Below are 27,851 nucleotides of genomic sequence, written 5' to 3'. Positions count from 1 at the left end.
TTTTGAAGTATCAACTCAACCTCTCTCCTCTGTGACTTCCTCTGGCAGCCGCTAGTGCATTGTCTTGCCCTCCTCCCTAGCCACAGCCAGGGAATAAACCAATCAACCTGGCAGAGAGCAATGGGCCATGAAGAGATGACACTCTTAGCTCAGAGACTCCTATGCTAAGGGCCCAGGAACTATCCTGGTTTCTTGTTTTCCTAGGTCTTGTCTGATAAACCTTTGCTTGAAATATGTGCAACTCCATTTCTTATGTTAGCAGGATTAGGTTATAAGCAAAATAACTGACTCATGTTTTCAAACAGGACTCTGTTAAGAATTGTCATTACCTTTGGTGTACTCTATGTATCCAGCAAGCTAGAGATGCTATTATTCTTCCCAGCAATATAACAATATGATAATGACAGTTTCAGGCTCATAGTATTGTTCTAATAATAATCAGTACCACTATATAAAAGTGCATATTTAGAATTTCATTATCTGTGCTTGGAGAACTTTCTATTTGACGATTATGTTAGAGATGCCATCACATTTCTAAAATTTACATTTTACACAAATGTACAGTCTCACTACAGTTTATGCACCAATGAGAAAGATAACCATTCTTATATCTTAACAAAAAAGTTAAAAACTCCAAGTTTAGGAATGGTATAGCAAGAGACATTGTTCCATTTTATTTACAACACTAAGAAATTGGAAACAACAGGAAAGTGGTTTTAAAAAAAAATCACAAAACTGTAATTTAAGCCATAAAACAAAATTGTGAGCAGCCATTAAAAATATGTTGCAAATGTATTTAATGACATGAAAAGATCTAACTGTATAGTCATCATCTACCTGCTATCCCAATGTGTTCCTAGAGAAACCTAAGAGTTTTCTCTCTTCAATCTCCTGTATCTCTTCATGCGTCCGCATTCAGCCTAATCTTCCTTCCTATTTTACTGACAAAACTCAATCAGAAAAGACTTCTGCAATTTACTACCACAACATTTGCCTACCAGCCAGCAGCATCTCTGCCGTATATGTTCCTTTCCTGTTCCACTGGTTAGAACAGCTTGGTGAAGACCAATCCTCTCACTTATACACTAGATTCTGCCCCTCCCACCATCGATTAGAGAAGATGCACAACATCATAATGACACAAGAGGGCGCTTTAAATGAGGACTCTTGTAAACCACTCCAAATCAACAGTCTTGAACAGGCGTAGACATAAGTACTCTTCATCCATACAAAACTATGGAAGAAAATAACAAAAATACATCAGCTGCTGAAAATTACCAACTTTAGACACCCCTACTCCCTTCCCCCCAAAAATCACGTAGCAGCAGCAAACTGTAACACAAAAATCCAAACTGAATTAAGTATCCCTGTTTAAGAATATGAAAAAACAACCTGAATTGAAATTCAAAAACTAAAACAAACACTGAACAAAAAAACAGAAGTAATGAAACAAGAGCTGACTGACCTCAGAAATGATACAAAAAAGAGATCATGTCAAAAATATAGCCTATATTATAAGACAGATTTGAATGGAAACAATAAGGGTTACTGGATAAAAGTGGAAAAAGAACAACGAATAAAAATGAGATAAAGAAAGCAAAATTTATAAAAGAATAAAAAAAGAAAATTCATCATAGGGAAAATACATAAATATAACAATTTACACAGTAACTATAATAAAAAATGACAGAACCTAACCCAAACCTTCAGTCATTTCAATAAATGTGAATGGGCTCAATTCACTTATCAAAAGAAGTAAAGGATTTTTGGTTTGGCTCAAATAACAAAACCCAAACTATACATGCTATATAAGAAAGGCTAAAACTTAACGCAGAAAAGCTAAAAAACAAAGTGGTGGGCAAATAAATACTAAAAGCAAATGTAACCAAATTTCCAGTTGCAATGTAAAATCTGAAACAATTAGAAGGAACGTTTTGTACTGCTACATTAAAACCTATTAGTCTATACTGTAGGTAGGATGGATGTTTAACCCATACTTTATACATCTTCCAATTTCACTATATGGATTACTGACATAACATATACTCAAGAATTGGTGTTTAACAACATTAAACATTTTTACTGTTTCACTGAGACATTCTTTTTTTTTCCAGTTTATTTAATTATTTTGAGAGAGAGAGAGAGCAGAAGCAGGGGAGGAGCTGAAAGAGGGAGACAGAATATCTCAGTAGACATAGAAAACACACTTGATGGGGTGCCTAGGTGGCTTAGTTGGTTAGGCATCCGACTCTTGATTGTGGCACAGGTCATGATCTCACAGTGGTTGAAATAGAGGCCCATTTCAGGCTCTGTGCTGACAGCGCGAAGACTTAGGATTCTGTCTCTCCCTCTCTCTCTGCCCCTTCCTCACTCACACACACGGGCTCTCTTTCTCTTAAAATAAATAAATAAATAAAAACTTAAAAAGGGGAGGGGAACACACTTGATGAAATCTAACACCCATCCGTCATAAAAGCTCTCTATAAAACAGGAATAGAAGGGAACTTCCTCAAACCAATGAAGAGTATCTCTGAAAAACCTACAACTAAAATCATATATGATGGTGAAGGACTGAATGCTTATTGCCTAATATCAGGAAAAAGGCAATGATATCTGCTGTCCCTTCTATTTAACATTGCACAGGACGTTTTAGTCAGTGAGATCAGTCAAGAAAAAGAAATAAAAGGGAACCAGATTAGAAAGCAAGAAGTAAAACTGTCTTTATTCTCATATGTTGAAATTCCTAAGGAACACACACACACACACACACACACACACACACTCTACAGCTAATAAATGAGTTCAGCTAAGTCTCAGCAAACAGGATCAAAATACAAAAATTAGGGGCTCCCGAGTGGCTCAGTTGGCTAGGTGTCCAACTTTGGCTCAGGTCATGATCTCACAGTTTGTGGGTTTGAGCCCTACATCAGGCTCTGTGCTGACAGTATGGAGCCTGATTGGATTCTCCCTCCCTCCCTCCCTCCCTCCCTCCCTCCCTCTCTCTGCCCCTCCTCTACTCATGCTTTCTCTCTCAAAAATAAACTTAAAAAAATACAAAAATTAATTCTATTTCTCTTTACCATGAATGTATGACCCCAAAATGAAGTTTAATTCCTCTCATCAACACCATCAAAGGAAAAATACATGTAAATAAATTTAACAAAAGTGTAAACAACACACTTGTACACTGGAAAGTACAAAACTGAGAGAAATTAAGGATCTAAATAAATTGAGATACATTCCATATTCACAGACCAGAAGATTCAGTTAACACCGTAATTTTCCACAGATCAATGTAATGTTTGTCAAAATTCCAGCACAGGTTTTTTGCAGAAATTTACAAGCTGATCTTGAAATTTATATGGAAAAGCACAAGACACTAAATTAGCCAAAATGATCCTTGAAAAGGTGAACAAAACCAGACAGCTTCTATTTCCTTATTTTAACACATAGTATAAAGCTATAGAATCACAAGACACTATCACAAGACAGTGTGATAACATATAAGGGTAAACATATAGAGCAACAGATAAACATATAGAGCCTAACATATAACATATAAAGATACACATATACAACAACAGAACACAATTTTTTACATTTACAGTCAATTGATTTCTGACAAAGATGCCAAGGCAACTCACTGGGGAAAGGGCAGTCTTTTTTTTTGAAATGGGACTGGGACAATGGGATATCTATATGCAAAAAGAAAAATTTAGATCCTTAGACCACACTTTTCTCAAGAATTCAAAATGAATTATAGACATAAATGAAAGAGCTAAAACTATAAAAATTTTTAGAAGAAAACATATAGGAGAATCTTGTGATCTTGCATTAGAATTTTTAGATAGAACCTCAAAACCATGATCCATAAAAAAAAAAAAAATACACTTAGGGCATCAAAATTAAAATGTTCATGCTTTAATAGACACTATTTTAAAAATATAAGCACAAACTGGGCCAAAAAGACAAAGTCACATATTGGGACAAAATATTTCCAAATTATATATGTGATAAAGGACTTGTATCCAACATATAAGAACTCTTACAATTCAACAGTATGAAGATGATCCGATTAAAGAATGGGTAAAGATCTGAACTGACCAATGGCACATGAAAAGATGCTTAACACCAGTAATCATTAGAAAAATGCAAATTACAACCATAATGAGATACCACCTCACCCCTACTAGAACAGCCACAATCAAAACAACTGACAGTAACAAATGTGGGTGAGCATGTGAAGAGACTAGAATATTCTTACATTGCTATCTGGGATGTAAAATGATGCAGCCACTTTGGAAAACAATGTGGCAGTTCTTAAAAAGTTAAAAATATATTTACTGTAAGACCCAGAATCTCCAAAACATACAATGGAATAATGGGGGCAATTTTATATGTACACACACACACACACACACACACACACACACACACACACACAAGTGATCGGGGTGCCTGAGTGGCTCAGTTGGTTGAGCATCCAACTCTTTCTTGATTTTGTCTCAGGTCATGATCCCAGAGTCGTGAGAACAAGCCCTGCATGGAGCCTGCTTGGGATTCTCTCTCTCTCACTCTCTCTGCCCCTCTCCCCCATTCGCATACACACTCTCTCTCTCTAAAAATAAAAAATATATGGGGCGCCTGGGTGGCTCAGTCGGTTGGGCAGCCGACTTCAGCTCAGGTCATGATCTCGCGGTCCGTGAGTTCGAACCCCGCGTCGGGCTCTGTGCTGACAGCTCACAGCCTGGAGCCTGTTTCAGATTCTGTGTCTCCCTCTCGCTGACCCTCCCCTTTTCATGCTCTGTCTCTCTCTGTCTCAAAAATAAATAAAACGTTAACAAATAAAAAATTTAAAAATAAAAAATATATAAATCTTTAAAAAAATAAAGTTTTTTTAAAACAAAAAGTGATCTATGCTAAGGCATGAATGAATCTCAAAAACATCATACAATGTGAAAAGAATTAGAAGCAAAAGACCACATATTAAAGTTTATACGAAATGCCCAGAAAAGGCAAATCTAGAAATAGGAAGTAGATCCGTGGTTACCTACAACTGGATATGGGACTGGGGAATGACTTAAAATGGGTCTAAGGGATCTTTTGGGGGATGTCAAAAACATTCTAAAACTGGATTTGGTGATGTCACACAACTTTTAAATTTACCAAAAAGTATTAAATTTTACACTAAAAACAAGTGAAAACTATGTCAAAGTAAGTAAAAGGGCCCAAAATAGCCAAGGCATTCATGGAGAACAGCATTAGAAAAACTATCAAAGTATATAAAATGCAGTAAAACTACAGTAATTAAGACAGACTATTAGAGAAAAAAACAAATGAAGCAGAACAGATACCCCAGAAATAGATCTTTGTCTGAAGGAAACTTATCTATACCAGAGGGACCAGGCATTACAGATCAGTGGGGAAAGGGCAGTGTTTTCAGTTGAATGGTATGGAGAGAATGCTTATCCATATAAGGAAAGAGAGGGAAAATAAGGTGTTAACAAAGAAATCAGTTTTAATTTTTCTCATCTCCCACTAGCCACAGCCACTCTCTTTTTCATGTAATTTAGCGGCTCTTCCCACATGGAAACTACAAGAGTGTACTTCCCTACTTTCCAACTTTGGACTTGGCTATATATCTTACTTTGGCCAATGGGTTGTGTGTAAATGTGATACAAACAGCCTTGAGCTTCTGCCAATGCTGTGAGAAGAACACATCCCAGCTAGCCCACTGATCCCAGGAGGAGACTGAGACAAACGTGGGCCAGAGCCATCCTGGTCAACCTGCTTTAAGAAGCAGAGCCAACCTAGCCAAGGCTAGCCCAGATCAGCCTATTCCCAGCCAATTTGCAGATGCACAGAAAAAAGAAATGTTTATTTTTACATGCTGAGAAGTTTGTGGTTGTTAAAACCATTAAATTAGCAACTATTACCAGATACTTTTTTCAAAGAAGTAAAAAATAAATGTAAAAAGCAAAACCCCAAAACTTAAACGGATTGCCAAAATAAGCAATTCTGCTCCCAGAGGCACCTCAGAAAAAGTGAAAAGACAGTTTACAAAATGGGGAGACCTGCCACACATACCTCACAAAGGATTACATCAGGAATATGTAAAATCAATTTAAGGTCAGTCCAGCCCAATAGAAATGTAAGCAAAAAACACTAACAGGCATTTCACCAAAGATGAAACTCAAAAGCTAGCAAGCATAAGAAAAGACGCTGAGCTTTATGAAAATAAAGCTATGTGACATCACTTTTATGCCCAATAAACTGGTAGAAAAAAAAAATTAAAGACTTGACAATGCAAAGTATTGGCAAGTATAGAGTAACAGGATTTATTTTACACAGTTGACGGGAATATAAACTGTTCTAACTACTTTCGAAAAGATTAGTATTGTTTTAAAATTTTAAGATGATACAATTCTACTCCTTGGTTTATATCCAAGATAACTTACACACATTTACGTCAAAAGACACGTATGTTATTAGATATATTATTTATTACACATTATTAGCAATACTTTATATTTAAAATATTGAAAATAACCTAAATGTCCATCATTAGTAGAATGTTTAAGTAAATGTTAACATATTTACAGAATGAAATGCTATATAAAAGTATAAATTAATGAATAAGAGCTTTGTGGATCTACATGAACGAATCTTAGAAACATAATGTTGAGTGAAAATACCAAGTCACCAATAAATACACAGAATACTTGTTTAAAAAAAAATCCAAACTGGTGGGGATCCTGGGTGGCTCAGCAGGTTATGCATCTGACTTGATTTCAGCTCAGGTCATGATCTCACAGTTCATGAGATTGAGCCCCATTGGGCTCTGTGCTGAGCCTGCTTGGGATTCTCTCTCCCCTCTCTTTGCCCCTCCCCCAATGCTCGCTCGTTCACTCTCTCTCTCTCAAAATAAATAAGCATTTAAAAAAAAACCCAAACTGTTTAAATAAAATCCAAACACAAGCAGAACTAAATATAGTATTTAGTGAATCACATACATTGGCAAATCTACATAGAAACAAGAGGAGAATAAAAATACAAAAGATAGTGACAAACAGAGGGAAGCAGGTCCAAGGAGACGGGAGATACATATCTATGTATATGTATCAGATATTTTATAATTTTTTAGCAGGGGAGGAGAAAGAAAAAGATTTCTATTTTAGAAAATGGAAAAGCCCTATGTTTCCATGCCAATTTCTAGAGGTGTTTCAGAGAAATAAAAGGAAATGTGCTAAATTCTAATTTTACCTTTTTCATACCTTTATTTTCATGATGACTTCTTCTCAGTATCCAAAACCTAATATGAAAAAAAACCACACATTTTTATGCATCAATATCAAATTCAGGTACATCATAATGGTCTTGTAATTTTCTAATGATTCCAATACTATTTATCCTAGTAATTATAATACCGTAAGAACAACTGAAACATAACTTTTACATCTTTTTCCATATATATTTCATACTAATAACAAAATACTTGGTATGACTTTTTTTTTTTTTTTTAAGTTTATTTATTTTGAGAGAGAAAGGGAACGTGCACATGTGAGCAGGGCAGAGAGAGAGGGAGAGACAGAATCCCAAGCAGACTCTGAGCCATCAGCACCAATCCTGACACGGGGCTCGAACTCAGAAACTGTGAGATCATGTCCTGAGCCTAAATCAAGAGTTGGATACTTAATTGACTGAGCCACCCAGGTGCCCCTTGGTATGACTTTTAATTCCAGGGTAAGCCTTCATATTTTACAACATAAAAATATCCATAAATAAGCACCTTTGACTTTCTCATATTTGCACACACTCAAGAGAACTTCTGCCACAAGATGATATGGCTTGGTTCTAGAAGAACCTTTGATTTTCGCTTAAATTTCAATTTAATTTTAAAGGCACAGACTCTAACATATGGGAGATGAAAGAATATAAATTACTATTTTTTCAATTATCTTTCCTCGCTGACTGGAAGAACATTTGAAGAAAACTTTGAAATAACTATTTAAGGATGCTCTGACATAACTTTAAAACATTCATCACCCAATGATTCTTAGCTTTCCTTCTAAGAGTATAACAGGAATACTAGTTCTCCTATTTGCTTTGTTTTCCTTTGCTTAGCTTGGCTACTAAGGTTACTAACTACTTTGAAAGTTTTAAGAACATTCCAATTTATACTTATTGCTTGCATAACGTTCTTACCAGCAATAAGTATATATTTTCCTTTAAGCTACAAAAAATATATATACAATGAATAATTTTCTAAACAGAATTAAATTCTAAGATTGTCAGTCCTAACATATCCCAAATGGTAACCTATGAGGCATTCTCCTTAAAGAATAGTATGTTTCCAAATTCTTGCCCTTAGTTCAAACATATTCTTTAAAAAAGAAAAACAAAAATTAAAATTCTACTTACTTTGGCCAACAATTCTTGTGTTTCAGGAGTCAGTGGAGCATGTGAAAACTTGCAATAGTCACCCTGATAACATTTTGTTCCTGTATGGTAAAACTTGCAAGGATATTCATGTAACCCAAGTGTTAAGGAAGAGAACAATTTTAATCCAACTAAAATAATTGGTAATTAACTTTATGTTCCCTGTATAAAGGCCTTTCCTTCTAGTAGAAACACTAAATTCTCTATTTAAAATATGATAAATTATGAATTGAACTATATGAAACATCTAATTTTAGGATAATTATAATAAATCAAGTTTATTGGCTATCACATGAAACTTTCCCTTCATATTCATTTTTATAATAAATTATAGGTCTGTTTCAATGACATAAGAAAAGTTTGTGTGTTTTAAATACTTTAAGAAATGTGATTATTATTTTTTTATAATTTTTTTAAGTTTATTTATTTTGAGAAAGAAAGAGAGAGAGCATGAGCAGGGGAGGGGCAGTGAGAGAAGGGGACAGAGGATCTGAGGTGGGCTCAGCAGAGAGTCCCAATGTGGGGCTCAAACCATGAGATCATGATCTGAGCTGAAGTTGGATGCTTAACCAACTGAGCCACCCAGGCACCCCAGAAATGTGATTATTTTTAAGGCATTCTTTTGGGGTAGAGGCAATAAAGTCAATGACGATGATAGGTTTTACAAATCTGGATCCTTTATATATTAGGTTTACTTAAAATAGAATGAACTTAAACAACTTCAACATTGTTTTCTAGAAAAAAACTCAAGTTAGAGTTTGAGATTCCCTATACTGCATGACTGAAGTAAAACAACTTTTGTGGTACCCAAAGGTGCTATTACCATAAAATTTTTATGTTCTATGTTTTTACAACCTGTCTGTACCATTTGCATTAAAGAGTTAAGGTTATTCTCCAAATTAAAGGACAATTCAGTACAGACTATACAGAAAACAAGTACTCCCAAATGATGCTTTTTTTTTTTTTTTTTTTTTTTTTTTTTTTTTTTAACAAAGTAACTCATATGAGGGTGCCTAGCTGGCTTAGTTGGTAGATCATATTACTCTTAATCTCAGGTTTGTAAATTCAAGTCTCACGCTGGGGGTACAGACTACTTAAATAGAAAATCATTAATAACAACAAAGTAGTTGTATATATGTATATACACATATATAGCTATATCTCTATGAACATAGATATAATTAGTTAATGTCACAGCAGAAATTCTGAGTCTTTCTGTGGGTTGAATAGGTCTCATGAACTTGCTGCTATGCTATCCAAGTGAAGGATCTTCATTTGAGAATTACTAAAGAATCCATCTTTTCTTTCTTGGGGAAAAAAAAAAATCACACAATTTAACCAGTTTGATATGGATTTGGGCTTGGGTAACATAATTTTGCCATAGCTAAAACACAGGTTTTATTCAAAATTATACATACTTAAAATGTTCATGTAAATATTTATAAAAAGTAAAATTATATCTTGTGATAAAGGATATTATGCAAATACAGACAATTTTCACCTCTGGTACAATATCCTTGTACATAAAACTTGCACATTTCCTTTTTCTTCTCTATCTCTGCATCATGATCAAATTTACACTGGTCTCCCTGGGCGAAAGGAAAGAACAAGGACAAGCCATTATTTCTCAGTTAAGTCATGCAGTTCCTACTAATCTTAAAATAAGCAAATGGTTCCAGAAAAAAATCTGAGAAGCCCTACAGTCTAATTCTTAACGAGCTATCGTATAACCACTCCACAATCTTAAAATCTTGTTACATCCTAAACCTTTTTAACACAAAGCATTTTTTTAAAAAAATGCTTATTTATTTGATAGAAAGAGCCTGAACATGAGCAGGGGAGGGGCAGAAAGAGAGGGAGAGAGAGAATCCCAATCAGGCTCCACAGTGCCAGCACAGAGCCTGCCACCAGGGCTCAATCCCACGAACTGTGAGATCATGAGCTGAGCTGAGATCAAGAGTCAGCAGTTTAACTGACTGAGACACCCAGGTGCCCCTAAAAAGTGTCTTTTTTAAACATAAAATAATACTTCAGTAAAGCTTTCTAACTGAACCTTTTCCAGAAGGAAAGAGTTATAAAATGTACAGGTATGCTTTTAGAGTATCCAATGGAGACAGGAGTTGGCTTTTGTACATTTTTGCTATACCTTACATTTTAGTATATTTTTGCTTACGCAGTTTTTTATACCTTAATACATTTCCTTTCAAGAAAATATTTACAAACTTGTTTCCCCTTGCGTTCCACTGTATGTTGGTTGATGAATCCCTGACTCATTCTCACATGCTGCTGCTTCTCTTTCGGTTTACCATCCTTTGAAAACAAAAACAAAGAAGTAAATGTGAGAAATATAAATTTAAATATTTTATTCCACTGCACAAAATTATTTTGACCACCTTTAAAACATTAAAAAGTGACTCTTCTAAACTGGCCTACATGTGTAAGATTTGGACTTTTGCACATCAGTTGAAAAATAAATTTTCTGCCAATTACAACAGAATTCCAGCACTGAACGTGTTTGGTCAATTTGAATTATTTTACTATACTTTGCCCTCATTTTTAAAAATTGAATAAGCAATTTTTTAAAGTGAAAATGCGGCTACTTGTGATAAAAAATGAAATCCGGGAATAAGGCTCTTGAGAACAACGGAGACAAAACTGGAGACTGTAAGGTAAACCGAAAGCGGTATACTCTTTAAGTTCAATGAGATGCTCACTGGGTGAGAGCGGAGAATAATAACCAGCTCTATCTAGTAAACAAATATAACCTCAAAGATGGCAACAGAGATATAAAAACAAAAGGTGACCTTTATATAAAAACAAAAGGGGAGGGCGCCTGGGTGGCGCAGTCGGTTAAGCGTCCAACTTCAGCCAGGTCACGATCTCGCAGTCCGTGAGTTCGAGCCCCGCCTCAGGCTCTGGGCTGATGGCTCAGAGCCTGGAGCCTGTTTCCGATTCTGTGTCTCCCTCTCTCTCTGCCCCTCCCCCGTTCATGCTCTGTCTCTTTCTGGCCCAAAAATAAATAAAAAACGTTGAAAAAAAATAATTAAAAAAAAAAAGGGGAATCTCATAATACATTTTAGCTCTTTAGAAACCTAAACCATTTTAGCATGTTAACCTGTGGTACAATTTACATACAATGTCTGCATCCCAAACTTCTGAACATGTTTAGGAATTAAATATGTGCAAAGAAGAGACCTGACTACATTTACGTGATCTGCTTTGTAATGATGTTAAATTTCTACTTAACACTATCAAAATTACGTGTCCAATATGTGCCAGTTTAAATCTTTGGTTTTATTTGACTATGTTATTAAATTCTAACACAGGTTTATAATTTGCTACTCATGTAGAAGGGCTGTCAATTTTAGCTGAATAATCATTTGAGTCCATGTAAACCAAATGAAGGGAATACCAACAGGGTCAGGAGATACAGGCTGTGGCCTGGCCCTGTGTGACTGAGCAGATACCTGAACCCCCAGGGCTTCAGAGTCCTCATTTGTAAAATATGGAAACATATATAAATATGTTTCAATCCATAATATTTGGTATTTCTAATATTTTACCACCCCTGACTCTTGTCTTCTGGACCCAGCCTAACAAAAAAGTTTGTTTAAAACACCTCAGAAAAGCAGAGTCCAGAGGAGTCACTTACTATTCTATCCTGATTACATCTGCAGACCAAGGAACAGGAACTTCTACAAAGCAAAATCAAAACACCAAGCAGATAGGGGGTGTTTTGTAAGCCAATGCTCAGAAATATTCATTTTTAATTTCCAGAGGGGAGTCAAATACTGATAGACCAGGAACCGCAATCATAGCAACTCTGTAAGACTCTGTGACCTTTGAAGTGTTCTCTGGGCTACTTTACCTTCTCCCTGCTTCTCCTGCTTTTCCAGTCTCTGACAGTACAACACGGCCAAATCAAGGAACTTGTGTGCACGTATTCAGGTAAACAGGTTCAACGCTAAGGCTTAACACAGGTGCTGGCAGCTCATGAGGGAGAGGGAAGGAGCTGCAACAGTGACAAGGAAGAATGTGGAGAGCCAACTGATTGTGAGAGGAGATTTTTCACCATCAGAGAACCCTCGTTTTATGGCTTGCCACTGAGGTAGGTGCAAGATGAATATCCTGCACCATGTAGGCGTTCTCCTACGTGCCCATACTCTTGTACCTGTTCCTGTGAGCCACTGTTCCTCAGTGAAGCGTTGGATCCTTTGTGTCCAGCGCCAGGCCATTTTCGCTTCATTTTCTTCTGTTTACCATTTTTCTGTACAGCTTTAAGGTTTTTATTTTTTTGTTTAACAACTAAAAACAAAAAAGTTAATTCTGTTTAAATCTTAAACATTAAATTAAATCTTAAAATGCTTAATTTTAATTTATGATGACATAAAAGTACAATGGCAGTTTACTTTAAATTTTTTTTAACATTTGTTTCTTTTTGAGAGGGGGAGAGAGAGACAGAGTGTGAGTGGGGGAGGGGCAGAGACAGAGGGAGTCACAGAATCCAAAGCAGACTCCAGGCTCTGAGCTGTCAGCACAGAGCCCAACGTGGGGCTCAAACTCATCAACCAGGAGATCATGACCTGACCCAAAGTCAGATACTTAACTGACTGAACTACCCAGGCACCCCGGCAGTTTACTCTTAAGTACATTCTGGGGCGCTTGGGTGGCTCAATCAGTTGAGCATCTGACTTTAGCCTGGATTATGATCTCATGATTCATGAGTTCAAGCCTCACATTGGGTTGTGCTTTGGCAGCTCGGAACCTGCTTCAGATCCTCTGTCTCTCTCTCTCTCCTCCTCCCCTGCTCGCTTACGTGCTCTCTCTTGCTCTTAAAAATTAATAAAATAAACACCTAAAAAAAAAAAAAGTACATTCTATAATAATCCAGGAGGAGTTCTCCACTGCTCACTGAGTGAAAAGTGGTATGATGCTGACCTTTCTGGAAGCTCTGGGATTAAGAGACCAAAAGGAGAATTAATATATTCTGGATCCCCAATTCATTCCTTATGAAAATAGATAAGGTAGGGAGGCCTGGGTGGCTCAGTTGGTTAAGTGTCCAACTATCAGTTTCGGCTCAGATCATGATCTGGCAGTTTCATGAGTTCAAGCCTCACATCAGGCTGTGTGCTGATGGTGCAGAGCCTGCTTGGGATTCTCTCTCTCTTTCCCTCTCTCTCTGCCTCTCCCCTACTCATGCTGCCTCTGTCTCTCTCAAAATAAATAAACTTAAAAAAAAATTTTTTTAATAGATAAGGTATAGTCAGGAAGAAAGAAAAGCAAGATAATTAATGAAATCAATCTTGCTTGCCACCAGCCAGATCCTTTTGAAGTGTTCAGAGTATAATGGAGCTAATTAGGAACTGCCATAGCACTATAAAAGCAAAACCTTCAAATGTTTAAAATGACCTCTTACACTACTGTCAGAGTTTTCACTGAAAACATTTTATATGAGTGCCTGGCTGGCTTAGTTGGTAAAGGATGCAACTCTAGATCTTGGGGATGTGAGTTTGAGCCCCACACTGGGCAGAGTGTTTAATTTAAAATAAAAATAAAAACAGATTAAAAAAAAGAAAAAGAAAAAGAAAACATTTTATATAGATTAAATTTATCTATAGACTGATTTTAAAAAGAAAAACATTTCAAAAGAAAAAAAAGCAGTAAAATAAGAGGATTAATTTCGTTTACCATGGTCATTTGTCCTCATATCTATGACTAAACTTTATTTGATTAATCTAAAAGAATATTATTTCTGAGTTTAATCTGGCATACCACTATAACAGATATGAAATCAATCCCTCCCTACAACACAGCAATACAAACAGGCACATCTTGTCCTTCATATATGCAGAGGCAAAGGATTTAGCATTCTCCCTTTCAAAGCAGTCATGGCCTTTGATAACCCTGCTGTACTTTCCTCCTATAAACTAAGTATTTGTACACCAAATGGCCAGGTCTCAGGGGGGTCTCCGGCCATGCAAGCTCACATCTGGTGTAAAGATCCATGGACGGGCACCAGGGTAGCTCAGTCAGTGAAGCATTTAACTCTTGATTTTGGTTCAGGTCATGATCTCACAGTTCATGAGATCGAGCCCCAAGTCAGGCTCTGTGCTCACAGCACAGAGCATGCTTGGCATTCTCTCTCCTCTCTCTGTCCCTCCCCCTCGCAAAGTAAATAAACAAAAATAAATAAATAAATAAATAAATAAATAAGATCCATGGAAAGCATGATCTTCCTATGAAATAAAACGCAAGAGAAAACTCCCCCCCTCCCCAAACCCCAATCTGTATATGGACAACTGTGATTGCTTCTCTAGATAAGCACAAAATGACAAAACAGTCTCACCCTTACCTTTCTGGGTGTCCTTCACTCCCTCTTTCTTCAATTCTTCAGGAAATGGTAAGGATTGAGCAGCATTTGCCATTTCTTTAGCTTGTATATACTGCTGAAGCTCTTTAGCAAAAGTATCTTCTGATTCCTGACTGCAGGTATCATTATCACTATATACATCATAGTCCTTACTTCTTGATTTTCTATGTAGCAATTTCTTCGGTGATGCTGTAGAGTTCCCCAAGTGCCTAAACTAAGTAAAAATTAAATTTTCAATTTTAAAAACCTAGCATAATTCAACGCAATCTGGTTATAAAGAAGAAATAAAGACCAGCCATGAACTGATCATTGTTGAAGTTGGGTGATGGGTATACGGGGGTTCATATACTTTTCTTTCCACTCTTACATACTTAAAATTTTCCAGAATTAAAAAAAAAAAACATAAACAAAAAACACAACATATTGTCCTTGAAGAAAACTTAACACAAGATTCTGAATTTGTACACTAGATGTACTCTACTGAATTAAAGACGAAACCCCCAAATCTTAATTATTTGATATAATTTTATTTGATTGAATTATAGTATTACAATTCACATTTTATTTCTCCCTTTGCATCCCTTTGCATACTTTAAATGGTTTAATTCAATAACTCATCATTTCATAAAAGAACAAGTAAACTGTAATGGCCCAAGTGAAAATCTATACCACACTAAGATATATCACAGCTAGCGAAGTCCGTAATTTTTTCTGTAACTCACAGCATTGGTGGCAGAGAAGGTGGCAGCACTGACAACAAGGAAGAAAGAACTGCCCCGTTCTCTATAATCAAGTTAATTTTACTTTCAGAAACAGTTTTCTAACACTGTTGTTGCAGCTGCCCCAAGGCGACAGATGCAAACACTGGCACCCACACTGGAAGAGCAAGCCAGGTAAGGCAACTGACCCTGGGTCAGCCTGAGATGATCACAGGAGACAACTTAAAGTACTCTGAATTAAAGTACCAGAATTCCCTAGTATTGGTTATATAGGTATTTATACTCGATAACCCAGGTGGATCAAGTTGTATAATTATAGTATATATGATACATTTTAATTAAGGTTTATTTTAAAAAGTCCAAGTGTCAAAGGGCTCCTGTTTTGATATCAAGAAGAGATGACATGTCTACCATTAAATTGACCAATGATCCCGCTCCAGAGCATGCTTTGGGGCCTGGTCTCTTACCTACTTTCTTATAACTGATCAAGGCAACAGACTCAAACAAACCAGAAGACTATTATAAAATATACTAAGTGGCCCAATTTAATGGTTTACCTTTGATGATTAACTTCAAAGCTAGGAGTCGTACCACCAGAGGATTTATCATAGGCTTAGAAAATGACTTTGCTCCCTGCCTGAAGAATCCAAACAAGTGGAGAAAGTTTCCTAACCTGACAGTGGCCTTAATGTACACCTCATCTTCATTACACCAGACAAGACTACCAACCAATCCAACAATCATCAGGCCACCAAGTTCCTTGTCTCCAAGTTTTCAAGAAAGAGCACCTTTTAAAACTAAAGCCATAGAATGAACTTGTAAATGTATCTTCTTCCAGTCAGGGGTTGGCAGATATCAGCCTGGCCTCTTGTTTTTGTAAATAACGTTTTGCTGGAACACAATCACACCCATTCATTCACTTCTCTGCTACCTGTGGCTTAGTTGTGACAGAGACAATATGGCTCACAAAGTCAAAATGATGCACTAGCTGGTCCTTTATAAAAAGTTGGCCAATTTCTGTGATAATTATGTTTACCTTGGTTTTCGCCTTTAATTTCATTTAATGGGCACAGGGAGAATCATTCAATTATGCAACAGCTTCGCGAAGCTTAGTCAAACACACAGGAAATTCTATTCAGCGTAACTGAATCAAAATATCACAATGATCCAAATGAATAATTAAGTGCTCCCTCACACACAAAATATGTACCAAAGCAGACCCCTTTTAACAGGTAATAATATGTCTGATTCGTTTGTATTAAATGAAAAGATGAGATGACTTGGCAATATGAATAAAACCAGGAAGATCATCAATTATGTTGTTTTTTATACATTAGAGATGAGCACTCCTAATGGATATGATTACTCTTAGAGAGCAATGAAATACACAAAATACGAATGATTGCTTTAATACTTTTCTTCATGCAGCTAGCTATAAACTCCTTGCTTTGATATTTGTTGTTCTCTATGTAATTTAGAAAGCATATAAATACACTATATAACTTTTTTCCCTTCAGTGAAGGAGTCTAAATAAAAAATTTTGTAAGCAAAAGATTTTTAATTTAGGATGATTTATTGAACTAGTGTGGCCTCCTGAAAGTCCACAGAAATAAAAGTATAGAAATGTAAAAACAGTTCCATATTAGTGGGGGTGAGGGGGAAATGAAGTACATTCATCAGTAATTGAGAAAAGTTTAACAAATTATTGGCAAACATTTGAAAAACAAAAAGCAAATGATAATTGGGAGGCTGGGCTTATGTTGGTGTGTGAGAAACGGGGCTATAAATGAGGATGAATTAAAATTCTACATAAAAACAGACAAAGCTATTGTTAACAAATTCTCTCTACCCTACTCCTCACCAGAATACATACAAACAAAAATTTACCCTGGGCAAAAAAGAGAATAAAGAAATTCAGTAACATGTCTGACAAAAGCCAAGTCTTGTTACCTGGGTACTAAGACCCCAGGATGAAGTCCTCCACATTCTGGCATTTGAGAGTAACCCCCACCAGAAATATACTCCATCCACTCAACCTACAACAGGAGTTCTACCCCACTGTCCAGAAGAGATCCGCCCACTGGGGTCTATGGACAGAATTCAATGAACTTGAATGGCAATAAAAATCACACATTATTTGCATCATCAACCCTTAAGTTGACATTTAGCATCTTCCTGTTGTGAAACACAGGCCAACAAACAGCAGTAGTATCAGCAGTACCAGCAACTGTCACTAATAGAATCATAGTTACTTTCATATATCACCTTATAGTTGTTGCAAATCTCAAAATATCTTTTATGTTCATCACTATGTCAAAGTTACAATAATTAGACCTGTTGGACCTTATTACTTAGTACATTAATAAATAACATATTACTCTTTTCCCATTTGTTTTATTTTGATCACTATTATTTCAATAAAATAAATTTCCTTTGTAATCCAACATAGTCTATTTTATTCACTTAAAAACATTATTCTGAGAAGGGACCCATGGGCTTCACCAGACCGCTGAAAGGGATGCATAGCACAAAGCAGGCTGCAGGAAACCCACTTATCCACACAGCCCACTCATGTACAGAGAATGTCCAGTCAAGCTTCCCATCTGGACAAAAGGCCTACAGAGACACAGACCCGGCAACACACCAGTTTAGGCCGTCCATCAACTCTCCAGGCCTATCTTAAATCAAGGGACAATGGGGCGCCTGGGTGGCGCAGTCGGTTAAGCGTCCGACTTCAGCCAGGTCACGATCTCGCGGTCCGTGAGTTCGAGCCCCGCGTCAGGCTCTGGGCGGATGGCTTGGAGCCTGGAGCCTGTTTCCGATTCTGTGTCTCCCTCTCTCTCTGCCCCGCCCCTGTTCATGCTCTGTCTCTCTCTGTCCCAAAAATAAATAAATGTTGAAAAAAAAAATTAAAAAAAAAAAAAAAATCAAGGGACAATGAAGGCACAAAACACATGACAAAAATCTAGAGCAGGTGTCATTAAACTATGTTCCCAGGGCCAAATCCATCTTGCCACTTATTTCTGTAACAGCAAGCTAAAAATGGTCTTTAGAATTTTTAAATGTTTGAGGAAAAAAATCAAAATAATAATATCTCATGACAATGAAAATTATATAAAATTCAAATTTCAACACCCATAAATAAAGTTTAATGGAACACAGCCACACTCATTCATTTACATATTATACTAGATGCTTTCACACTACAATAGCAGAGCTGAGCAACAGCAGAGTTGAATAGTTGCAAAAGAGACCATAAATAGTTGCAAAAGAGACATTCAAGACATTATCTATTTAAAAAATGCTAGAAAGCTGTAACATCAAAACAAAGAACAAGAAAGAACTCTTGAATAAATTATGAGAAACCAAGAGTTAGAAAATGGATGCTTAAAAAAGATGTAATTTATAATAGCCTCATCAAACATCTAGCAATAAACCTAACAGAAGGTATGTATATAAGATACCTACAAAGAAAAGTATCATATACTGTTGAGAGAAATTATAGAGGACCTAAAGATTAGACAATTCAATATTCCAAAGATGTCAATTCTTTCCAAAATGATCTACAGATTAAATGTATTCCCAATGAAAATTCCACCAGAATTTTCCACGGAAAAACTAATTTTAAGAAAAAGCCAAGACACTTAAAGAAGAAAAATAAGGTGAGAGGACTTGCTTATCTGACATCTAAACTCACTATAAAGCTGCAGTAACATGGTGAGCTCTTAGGGGAGGGCTAAACAGATAAACCAGCAGAAGAGAATTGAGTCAAGAAAAAACCCACTCAAACACAAACATTTGATTTTTGAAAATGGTGACATTGCAGACCAGTGGAGGAAAAGACCATTCTTTTCCTTCAGTGAATGGTGCTGGAACAACTGGGTATGATAACAGGAAAAAAAAAAAAAAAAAAGGTAAAAAAAAATGTATTGCCTCTACCTCACAGTATACAGATACAAAAATTAGTTATGGTGACTATAAGCCTTTGTGAAAAGCAAAACAATAAATCTTTTAGAAGACACTACAGAAAAATATTTTTATTATCTCAGGATATTTAGATAAAACACATAAAACACTAACTATAAAGAAGAATAAATTTGAATACATTAAAATATAAACTTTTAATCAAAAAATGCCATCCTGTAAAGCCACAAAATAAGCAGATATCTGCAACAGATAATACTCAATGAAGGGCGGGGGGGGGGGGGGACCCTTATAATCCAAAATAAAGAACTACAAATCAAGGGAAAAAAAAAAAATCACAGACAAACCCGTAATACTAAGACAAAAAGACCTGAACAAGCACCAAAAAAAAAAAAAAAAAAGGAAATCCAAATGGACAAACACAAAAAGGTGCTCAATCCCAATAGCAATTAAGAAAACATAAATGGGGTGCCTGGGTGGCTCAGTTGGTTGAGCGTCCGACTTCGGCTCAGGTCATGATCTCGCGGTTTGTGAATCCGAGCCCCGTGTCGGGCTCTGCACTGACAGCTCAGAGCCTGGAGCCTGCTTCAGATTCTGTCTCCTCCTCTCTCTGCCCCTCCCCTGCTCATGCTCTGTCTCTCTGTCTCTCAATAATAAATAAATGTTAAAAAAAATTTTTTTAATAAAAAAAATATATAAACTAAATTACAATGAGAAACTTCACCAGGTGATAAAAAATAAGATGGATAATAATATCACATGTGGAGTAGCAGAAATACAGTCTTTCATATATACCTCTGGGAATAAAAATTGGTAAAACCACTTTGGAATACAGTTTGGCATTAAGGTAAAGGTATAGATGCTTATACTCTAAGACCCAGAAGTTCTACTCCTAGGTAAATACAGAACACACGTGCAACATGACACAAGTTAAAGAATGTAGCAGCACTGCCTATAATCTCCTATAACCTATAACCTCTACCAACAATGAAATCTAGTATATTCAATAAAGGAATACCATGCAGCTAAGAAAATAAACAAGTATACACCACAACATCTATGAATCTTGTAAATATAATGTTGAGACAAAGAAGACAGAAAAGAACACATACAGGGGTGCCTGAGTGGCTCAGTCATTAGGCATCTGACTCTTGATTTTGGCTCAGGCCATGATCTCACAGTTCCTGAGTTTGAACCCCATGCCGGGATCCACATTGACAGCATGGAACCTGCTTGGGATTCTCTCTCTCCCTCTGTCCCTCCCCCTCCTCCCACATGCACACACACACACACACTCTCTCTCTCTCTTTAAATAAATAAACTTAAAAATCATCTTTAAAAGAAAAAATACAATCACTATCTTATTTCAATAAAATGTAAAAACAGGCAAGAAAAAACTGTGTTAAGGATGACAGCATCAGCAGTAAAACTAAACCTGTAAAGAAGAGCAAGGAAGTGATTATTAGCATGCAAGTTAGGTCTCTAGTTACCTCTAGGAGGAAACAAGGGGTTATGACTGAGAAAGGAGGTATCAGAGGCTTTGCGCATAATGTTCTTTCTAGACTTGCAAATTGTTGGCTTGGGTGTTCTATTTTTAATCAGCTGTGATACTATACATTTATGTTTCATGCACTTGTGAGTAAAGAGTCGGGCTGTAGCAAGCCTACTTAGGAATAATGCAGGTGTCCATCTTCTCACAGTACTGTTTCTTGGAATCTACTTAAGATTAACTGTAGAATGTTCTATCTGCCTAATTCCTGTATAGGATTATACATGGATTAGGGAACCTTAAGTGGGTATGAAGAACTGGGGTCTGTATGACTAAAAGAGTATTAAAAATTGGGGGGAAATCCAGGCTACAGTTTTAGTGTCAAGACCTTGGTTCTTGTCCACAGCAGCCACACATGCCCCAAAGGGCAAAAGAAGTTATATACTTGGGTAGCTGAGAAGCTGAAGATGATGTACCTGCTGCATTATCTGTCCTGTATCCTTTTATAAAGCCAAGTATAAAAGTAGCACATTAAATGATGCCTGGGTGGCTCAGTCCGCTAAGCGCCCAACTTTTGATTTTGGTTCACGTCATGATCTTGTGGTTCGTAAGCTCCAGGCCCACATCCAGCTCCGCACTGGCAATGCAGAGCCTGCAAAGTATCATATTAAAGCCTATTTGTGTCTTGTGAGTCTCACTCCCCACTCAAACCCATCTCTTTGTAATGTGTTAAAATTCACAATTAAAAAAAATTTCACGGGCGCCTGGGTGGCTCAGTCAGTTAAATGTCTGACTTCAGCTCAGGTCATGATTTCATGGTTGAGTTTGAGCCCCTCATGGGACTCTGTGTGGACAGCTCAGAGCCTGGAGCCTGCCTCAGATTCTGTGTCTCCCACTGTCTTTGCCCCTCCCCTGCTCTCTCTCAGTCTCTCTCTCACAAAAAAACATTTAAAAAAAATTTAGAAAGGGGCGCCTGGGTGGCGCAGTCGGTTGAGCGTCCGACTTCAGCCAGGTCACGATCTCGCGGTCCGTGGGTTCGAGCCCCGCGTCGGGCTCTGGGCTGATGGCTCAGAGCCTGGAGCCTGCTTCCGATTCTGTGTCTCCCTCTCTCTCTCTGCCCCTCCCCTGTTCATGCTCTGTCTCTCTCTTTCCCAAAAATAAATAAATGTTGAAAAAAAAAAAATTTTTTTTCTTTAAAAATTTAGAAAAAAAAAATTTCAAAAAGAGAGAAAGAGGCAAGAGAGGCATAGATACTAGCTGTTATGGGTTGACTGTGTCCGCCCCTCAACATTCTCTTGATGAAGTCCTAACCTTAGAATGTGGGCTTATTGGGAAATAGGGCCATTACATGTGTAATTGGTTAAGATGAGGTTCCTAGGGTAGGTTCTAATCCAATATGACTGATGTCCTTATAAAAGGATTAATTTTGGGGTGCCTGGGTGGCTCAGTCTGTTGATCAGTTGAGCGTCTGGCTTCGGCTCAGGTCATGATCTCGTGGTTTGTGAGTTCGAGCCTCGCGTCAGGCTCTGTGCTGACAGAGCCTGGAGGCTGTTTCGGATTCTGTGTCTCCCTCTCTCTCTGCTCCTCCCCCGCTCGTGCTCTGTCTCTCTCTCTCTCTCTCAAAAATAAATAAACATCAAAAACAGAAAAATAAATAAAAGGATTTTAGATACAGAAATACGCACACAGGGAGAACACAATTCAAATATGAAGGTAAAGATCAAGGTGATGCTTCTGGAAGCCATGCCAAGGAACACCAAAGACTGGCAACAAACCACCAGAAACTATGTGAGGGGCATGAAACAGACTCCCCCTCACAGCCCTCAGAAGGAACCAACCTTGCCAGCACCTTGATCTCAGATTTCCAGCCTCCAGAGACACAAGACAATAACCTTCTGTTATTTAAGTCACCCACTTTGTGGTACTTTGTTTAGGGCAGCCCTAGCAAATTCATCCAAGCTTTAAGCTGTAAATCACTAAGGTTAGTTGAGTTAGCTGTAAATCACTAAGGTTAGTTGAGTCAGCAAATCAAAACCCTTAAAAATTGTGACCTAATTTGAAAAGGTTTTGAAATAGACTACAACCCATTTCAGAAATAGAGACAACCAAAATAAAAGCAATACACTAAAACAGTTCACGTTAAATGACTAAAGATTTTTAATATGTTTTTTGACCGTGTAACCAAGGTTTCCTTGATATAAGCAACTAGATCTCAAATGCTGACTATACTGAGACAAATAGGACCCCTGATAAATTTCTCACACCCACTCCTGTCTGGTGTTTTGATATGCCAACTTAATCTTACTTTTTTGGGTATTTGCTCACACTCCAGTTTTACTTCCCATTTTATTTTCTCTTCTTGTGTTTCTTCAACTTCTGTATCATCTATTTCATCATCGATTCTGTAGCAAAAATATCAAATAATACAAGAAGGGTTTTTCAACCTGGAAATGGTTCATACCACACCATTAAAATTCACTGCTTTGGCTTATCTTCTACTTGCCCTCAAAGGAATTCCAAATTCAAATTCTACTCCAAATACTCCAAGAACAAAATTACAGAAGCAGTAAATGTCAACATGTGTTTGTAAGTAAAGTACAAACCTGAAATTTAATGCATAACCTTCATGTTCTAGTATTAGCAGCTATAGAAACCACCCATTCATTCATCCATCATTCCATTCATTCAACAAATACTGAGTATCCACCATATACCAGGCTGTAGGCCTTAAATCCTGGAACACAACAATGAAAAAGACTTTGTCCCTGCCTTGTGAGAACGTTCTATATTCTTGGAGAAAAAAAATAAAGCAATTTCAATATAGTCTGATAAGCATTGGTACATATATGAAGAACACTTAACCTACATTTGGGAGCCAAGGGTCTTCTAAGCCTCAAAGGTATATAAGAATTAGCTAACAGGGGTGCCGGGCTGACTCAGCTGGAAGAGCATGCAACTCTTGATCTTGGGGTCATGAGTTTGAGCCCCACATTGGGTGTAGAGATTACTTAAAATAAATAAACACGTAAACTTTTTAAAAAGTTAGCAAACAAGGAGGAACATAAGGGAGAATAGTATTTCAGGTAAAATGCAGGGTGTCCTTCAAGGTCAGGAGAGAGCCTAACTTATAAGCAAGTGGAAAGATAAAAAAGAAGTTGTTTCCAGACTTGCAAGGACTGAGAAGCTGAACATGCAGAGACGTCATCTGAGACAATTACTTGAGAATATCTGGCAAAGCTAAAAATGAAAGATGAAGATGGGAAATATAAGAAGCTGGTGAACAAAGATGCCAATGAAATTTATGGGTAAAGCTAAATAATGGCTTATACTATAAATACCAGAGACTGAAAGCAATTGTGTCTGGACAAGTAGTGACTACTGAATAAAAGCTTAAGATAGGAGTTACATGCCTGGTAAAGGTAAGGACTAGGCAATGTGTACATTCTCAAAAAAACGTGTTACAAATGGAATGCGCAAGAATGTGAAGAGTGGCTCTGAGCTTCTTTCAAACTTAGGAGGAGCTCAGGCTTCACAACTTAACCCAATTCAACAGTTTACCACTGATCTATCCCCAGTTAGAGCCTCAAAATTTCTTCAGATAAGACACCAAGTTTGAGCCTTCTACAGAAGCCATTATTACAAGAGCCAATAAGCCAGATACTGTGAGCCTTCATTGCTCCAGTTACAGTAATGAAATATTTCATGGAGTAGGAGGCAACCTCCCCTGAGGCAAAGCAATAATGACAGTAATGACTACAATAGCATTAACAACAGCAGCAGCTAACACTTGCATTATGCTTTCCCTCTGCCAGAAGCTATTCCATGCATATTACCCACATCACAACAAACTTAAGACACACAGACCATTTCACAGAGGAGAAAACTGAATTACAGAAAGCTTATAAAACTTCCCACAGACCTAGTTAACTGGAAGAGTTGAGATTGGAGCCCAGGCAGGCAGAGCCAACCAAGTACCTATTCAACATATTCCCCTGGATTGCTACCTGACATATTTTTAATAGAGCCAAAACTGAATTCTTGATCTACTCCTCTTGCTATTTTCAACACCAACTCTACCCTTCTAATGATACCGACCAAAAACCTTGAAGTCAACATAGACTCCTCTCTCCTATCCCCATCCAATCTGTGAGAAAATCCAGTTTATCTTTAAAATATACCCATATTTAGCCACTTCTTGCTACTAAATACTATGATCCAAGCTTCTCTTGACTTGTTACATTCTACTCTCAACACAACCAGAATGACCCTGCTAAAATGTCACCCTGTTGAAAACCTTCCAATAGCCTTTCATCTCATTCAGGGTAAAAGGCAAAGTCATTCTTATGGCATCTACAAGTCCCTACATGAACTGCCTCCCTGACCCTATCATGCGTACCTCTAGAGTATTACTTCTCTTCAACTCCTGCTACTCCTGGCCCCTCTGCTCCAATGACCCAATCACACCATGTTCATTCCACTTCAGGACTTTTATACGTGCTTTTATATTCTCTGCTAGAAATCAATCTTCCTCACCTCCAAGTCCCTACTCAAATATTACTCATCGATGATATCACTGAGTCTTTAAAACATCTACATTCTCCCGACCATCCCATCCTCACTTCCTATCATTTTCGTTTTCTCCCAGGCATTTATCATCACCTAAAACACTATCTATTTATGTACTGTGAACCAAGCATATAAATCTCATGAATATGGAGATTTTTATCTCTTTTGTTTATTTATTCCTATAGCCCCAGGGCCTAGGATGTCTCATACATGGCAGGTGCTCAATACACGAGTAATCCCATCATAAAATTACTAGCAAAAAACCCAGAAACCATTAAAGATTAATTCATTTGACCTTACTTAAAACAAACAAAAAAACCTTTATGCAATGAAAATAAAGCCATAAGCAAAGTCAAAAGACAACAAATCGGAAGTAAAATATCTGCAGACCAGAGATCCTAAAATTTTAAAGAGAAAGACCAACAAAAACAGGCAAAGGATATGTATGAACAAGGAACAGTTCACAGATGCTCTCCATACTTCAATACCATTCTCCACCTAATACTTTGGCAGAAATCCAGAAGTGTCTTTTATGTAGTTCAGTAAAATCGCTTCTCGGCCTTTTGGCTAAGATCAAGTGTAGTATGTAGTTCAGTAAAGCTTTTGTGAATAGAATCTTTTGTCCAACACATCTTCAAATCGACAGACCCTATTGTTTTCTTACACGCAGCTATTGTTTTTGTGATGATTCACCTTGCCGAATTCTCTTACGTATTTCAATAGTCTATTAACTGGTTCCTCTTGTTTTCCTTTGTAGATGATCACCCATCTGCAATTAATTAGTGTCTTTGTCTCTTTTCAATATTTATAGATCTTATTTTAGTCACTTTGCCTTAGAAACGTAGCAATGAAATCAAATCATGGCTCCTGAAGTAAGACTGGGTAACTTAATCCTAGTTTTGCCACTTACACTGTGCAATCTTGACAAGTTATTTATCCTTTCTCTGCAATTTTCTCATCTGCAAAAACAAGGATAGTTCTTTTCTTCAAGGTTAAGATCAAATGACGTATTTCATGTAAAGCACTAAATAAAACTCTTGATGGTAGCCTGAATTAAGGTAATAGTTTTAATTAAGGTATTTGAGAGAGACGGGAACAGATTTGATATCAGAAGGTAAAATCAACCAGAATAAGAGATATATTGACAACGAGAGAAATAAAGGAACAAAGGACTGTGTGTCACAGTTTCAGCTTAGGGAAATTGGAAAAAATACATTAAAAGCTTAGAAGTTGGTTTTTGCATTTCAAACTCAGTAAAAAAAAAAAAAAAAAAAAGTAAATTAGTATCTGCGTGTAAAGAAACTACACTATACACGTCTCTAAGAATGAGATCAATAAACTAGCACCGTCTGGCCAGCAGTGCCCCCGACTTTCTCAACCTAAAGGAAATGTTACATCTCAAAGGTGTTTGCTGATTTATTATGGTCTTCAGGGTCTTTTGAGGCAAATCAATGCACTAAAGGCAAACTATTCACCCTTCACTGCTTAATGAACTTAGGGTTTCGGCTTTTTCTACAAGAAAAAAAAAAGCGGTTAGCATGTGTCAGTGAGAAATGACAATCTGTCCCCTAGGAGCTGATGGTCCGATGGAAGTAGGAGTACTTTGGGAACCCACTGGGTTTCTAACCTGGTTCACAGGGTCAGGAGCGCAAGGAAAGGGGAGCATCCTGGGGCCTCCCTCGACCCCCCTCGGTCGCCGCCTGGACCCCGCCGGTCCCCTCAACCTCAAGCAGGGTCCCGGCCAGAGCCGTGGCGGCTTACGAACGGATCCCCACCTCCGGCGTCCGTCCCCGCGGCTTCGGAACGACCTCTCCACGTCCGACCCTCGCGTCTGCCAGGCCAACCCCACGCGCTCGCTCACGCACTCCCCGCGCGACCCCGCGGCGTGGCCCACGCGCAGCCCCAGCGGCCTCCGAATGGAACCAAAAGGCGGAACACAGCTGAGTCCCTGCGACCAAAGTAGAAAAAGATGCGGAATCACCTTTCATCAGAGTCCGTGGTCGGATTTTTACCCAGGGCCGGGTTGGGGGGCTTGGAGAAAAGATTCTCAAAATCCATCACCCTCACAAGGACCCGGCAGCTATAAAGTAACAGCCACCGCGTGAGGAAAAGGGACTCAGTGCGGCGCACTGGCCACAAGTCGCCCCGCGCATGCGCCGACCCGTCCCCGCGCAAGCCCGCTGTCTCCTGCTCATTCGCGGTTCTGCGCACGCGCCAGTTTAGGTGTATTCTTTTTCCGTTCCCTTTTTGATCTGTTATCCAAAATGTTTACTAGAATTTTTAAATTGAGTCCTTGGGATTCTTTCTTTCACTTTCATTAGGGGTAAGTGGGCATCCCAAGTTG

At 37.7% G+C, this 27,851-nt stretch overlaps 1 protein-coding gene and 1 pseudogene across 4 annotated transcripts; one reads left to right on the top strand and one right to left on the bottom strand.

The window, feature by feature from the left end:
* Nucleotides 1-638: 638 nt before the first annotated feature.
* On the bottom strand, nucleotides 639-27,647 carry ZC3H8 (zinc finger CCCH-type containing 8). 4 transcript variants are annotated; one of them, XM_047852999.1, is made up of 9 exons: nucleotides 27,489-27,647; nucleotides 23,247-23,343; nucleotides 14,792-15,023; nucleotides 12,611-12,744; nucleotides 10,627-10,749; nucleotides 9,917-10,028; nucleotides 8,422-8,531; nucleotides 7,264-7,312; nucleotides 639-1,234 (listed from the first exon to the last, which is right to left on the bottom strand). In XM_047852999.1, the coding sequence occupies exons 1-8, from the start codon at nucleotides 27,563-27,565 to the stop codon at nucleotides 7,283-7,285; spliced, it is 915 nt and encodes a 304-aa protein (XP_047708955.1). In that variant the 5' UTR covers nucleotides 27,566-27,647; the 3' UTR covers nucleotides 639-1,234; nucleotides 7,264-7,282. The 4 variants fall into 4 exon arrangements, with proteins under 4 accessions (XP_047708955.1, XP_047708956.1, XP_047708957.1 ...); XM_047853000.1 differs by having other exon boundaries at nucleotides 7,275-7,312; XM_047853001.1 differs by having other exon boundaries at nucleotides 10,663-10,749.
* Nucleotides 26,055-26,142, top strand: LOC125163187 (uncharacterized; annotated as a pseudogene).
* Nucleotides 27,648-27,851: the final 204 nt, after the last annotated feature.

Source organism: Prionailurus viverrinus, chromosome A3 (assembly GCF_022837055.1).
Source record: "Prionailurus viverrinus isolate Anna chromosome A3, UM_Priviv_1.0, whole genome shotgun sequence".
Classification (NCBI taxonomy): Eukaryota; Metazoa; Chordata; class Mammalia; order Carnivora; family Felidae; genus Prionailurus; species Prionailurus viverrinus.
Note: the sequence above shows the minus strand (reverse complement) of the source record. Positions and strands in the feature narration are given on the sequence as shown.

Bases quoted from the DNA above. Each gene is read 5' to 3' on its own strand.
- ZC3H8 (XM_047852999.1), bottom strand. From the start codon at position 27,565: ATGGATTTTGAGAATCTTTTCTCCAAGCCCCCCAACCCGGCCCTGGGT. The intron at 23,344-27,488 runs GTGATTCCGCAT...TTTTTGCTACAG, and splicing joins ACCACGGACTCTGATGAAAG to AATCGATGATGAAATAGATG. The intron at 7,313-8,421 runs GTAAGTAGAATT...TTTTCATATTAG, and splicing joins CACAAGAATTGTTGGCCAAA to GTTTTGGATACTGAGAAGAA.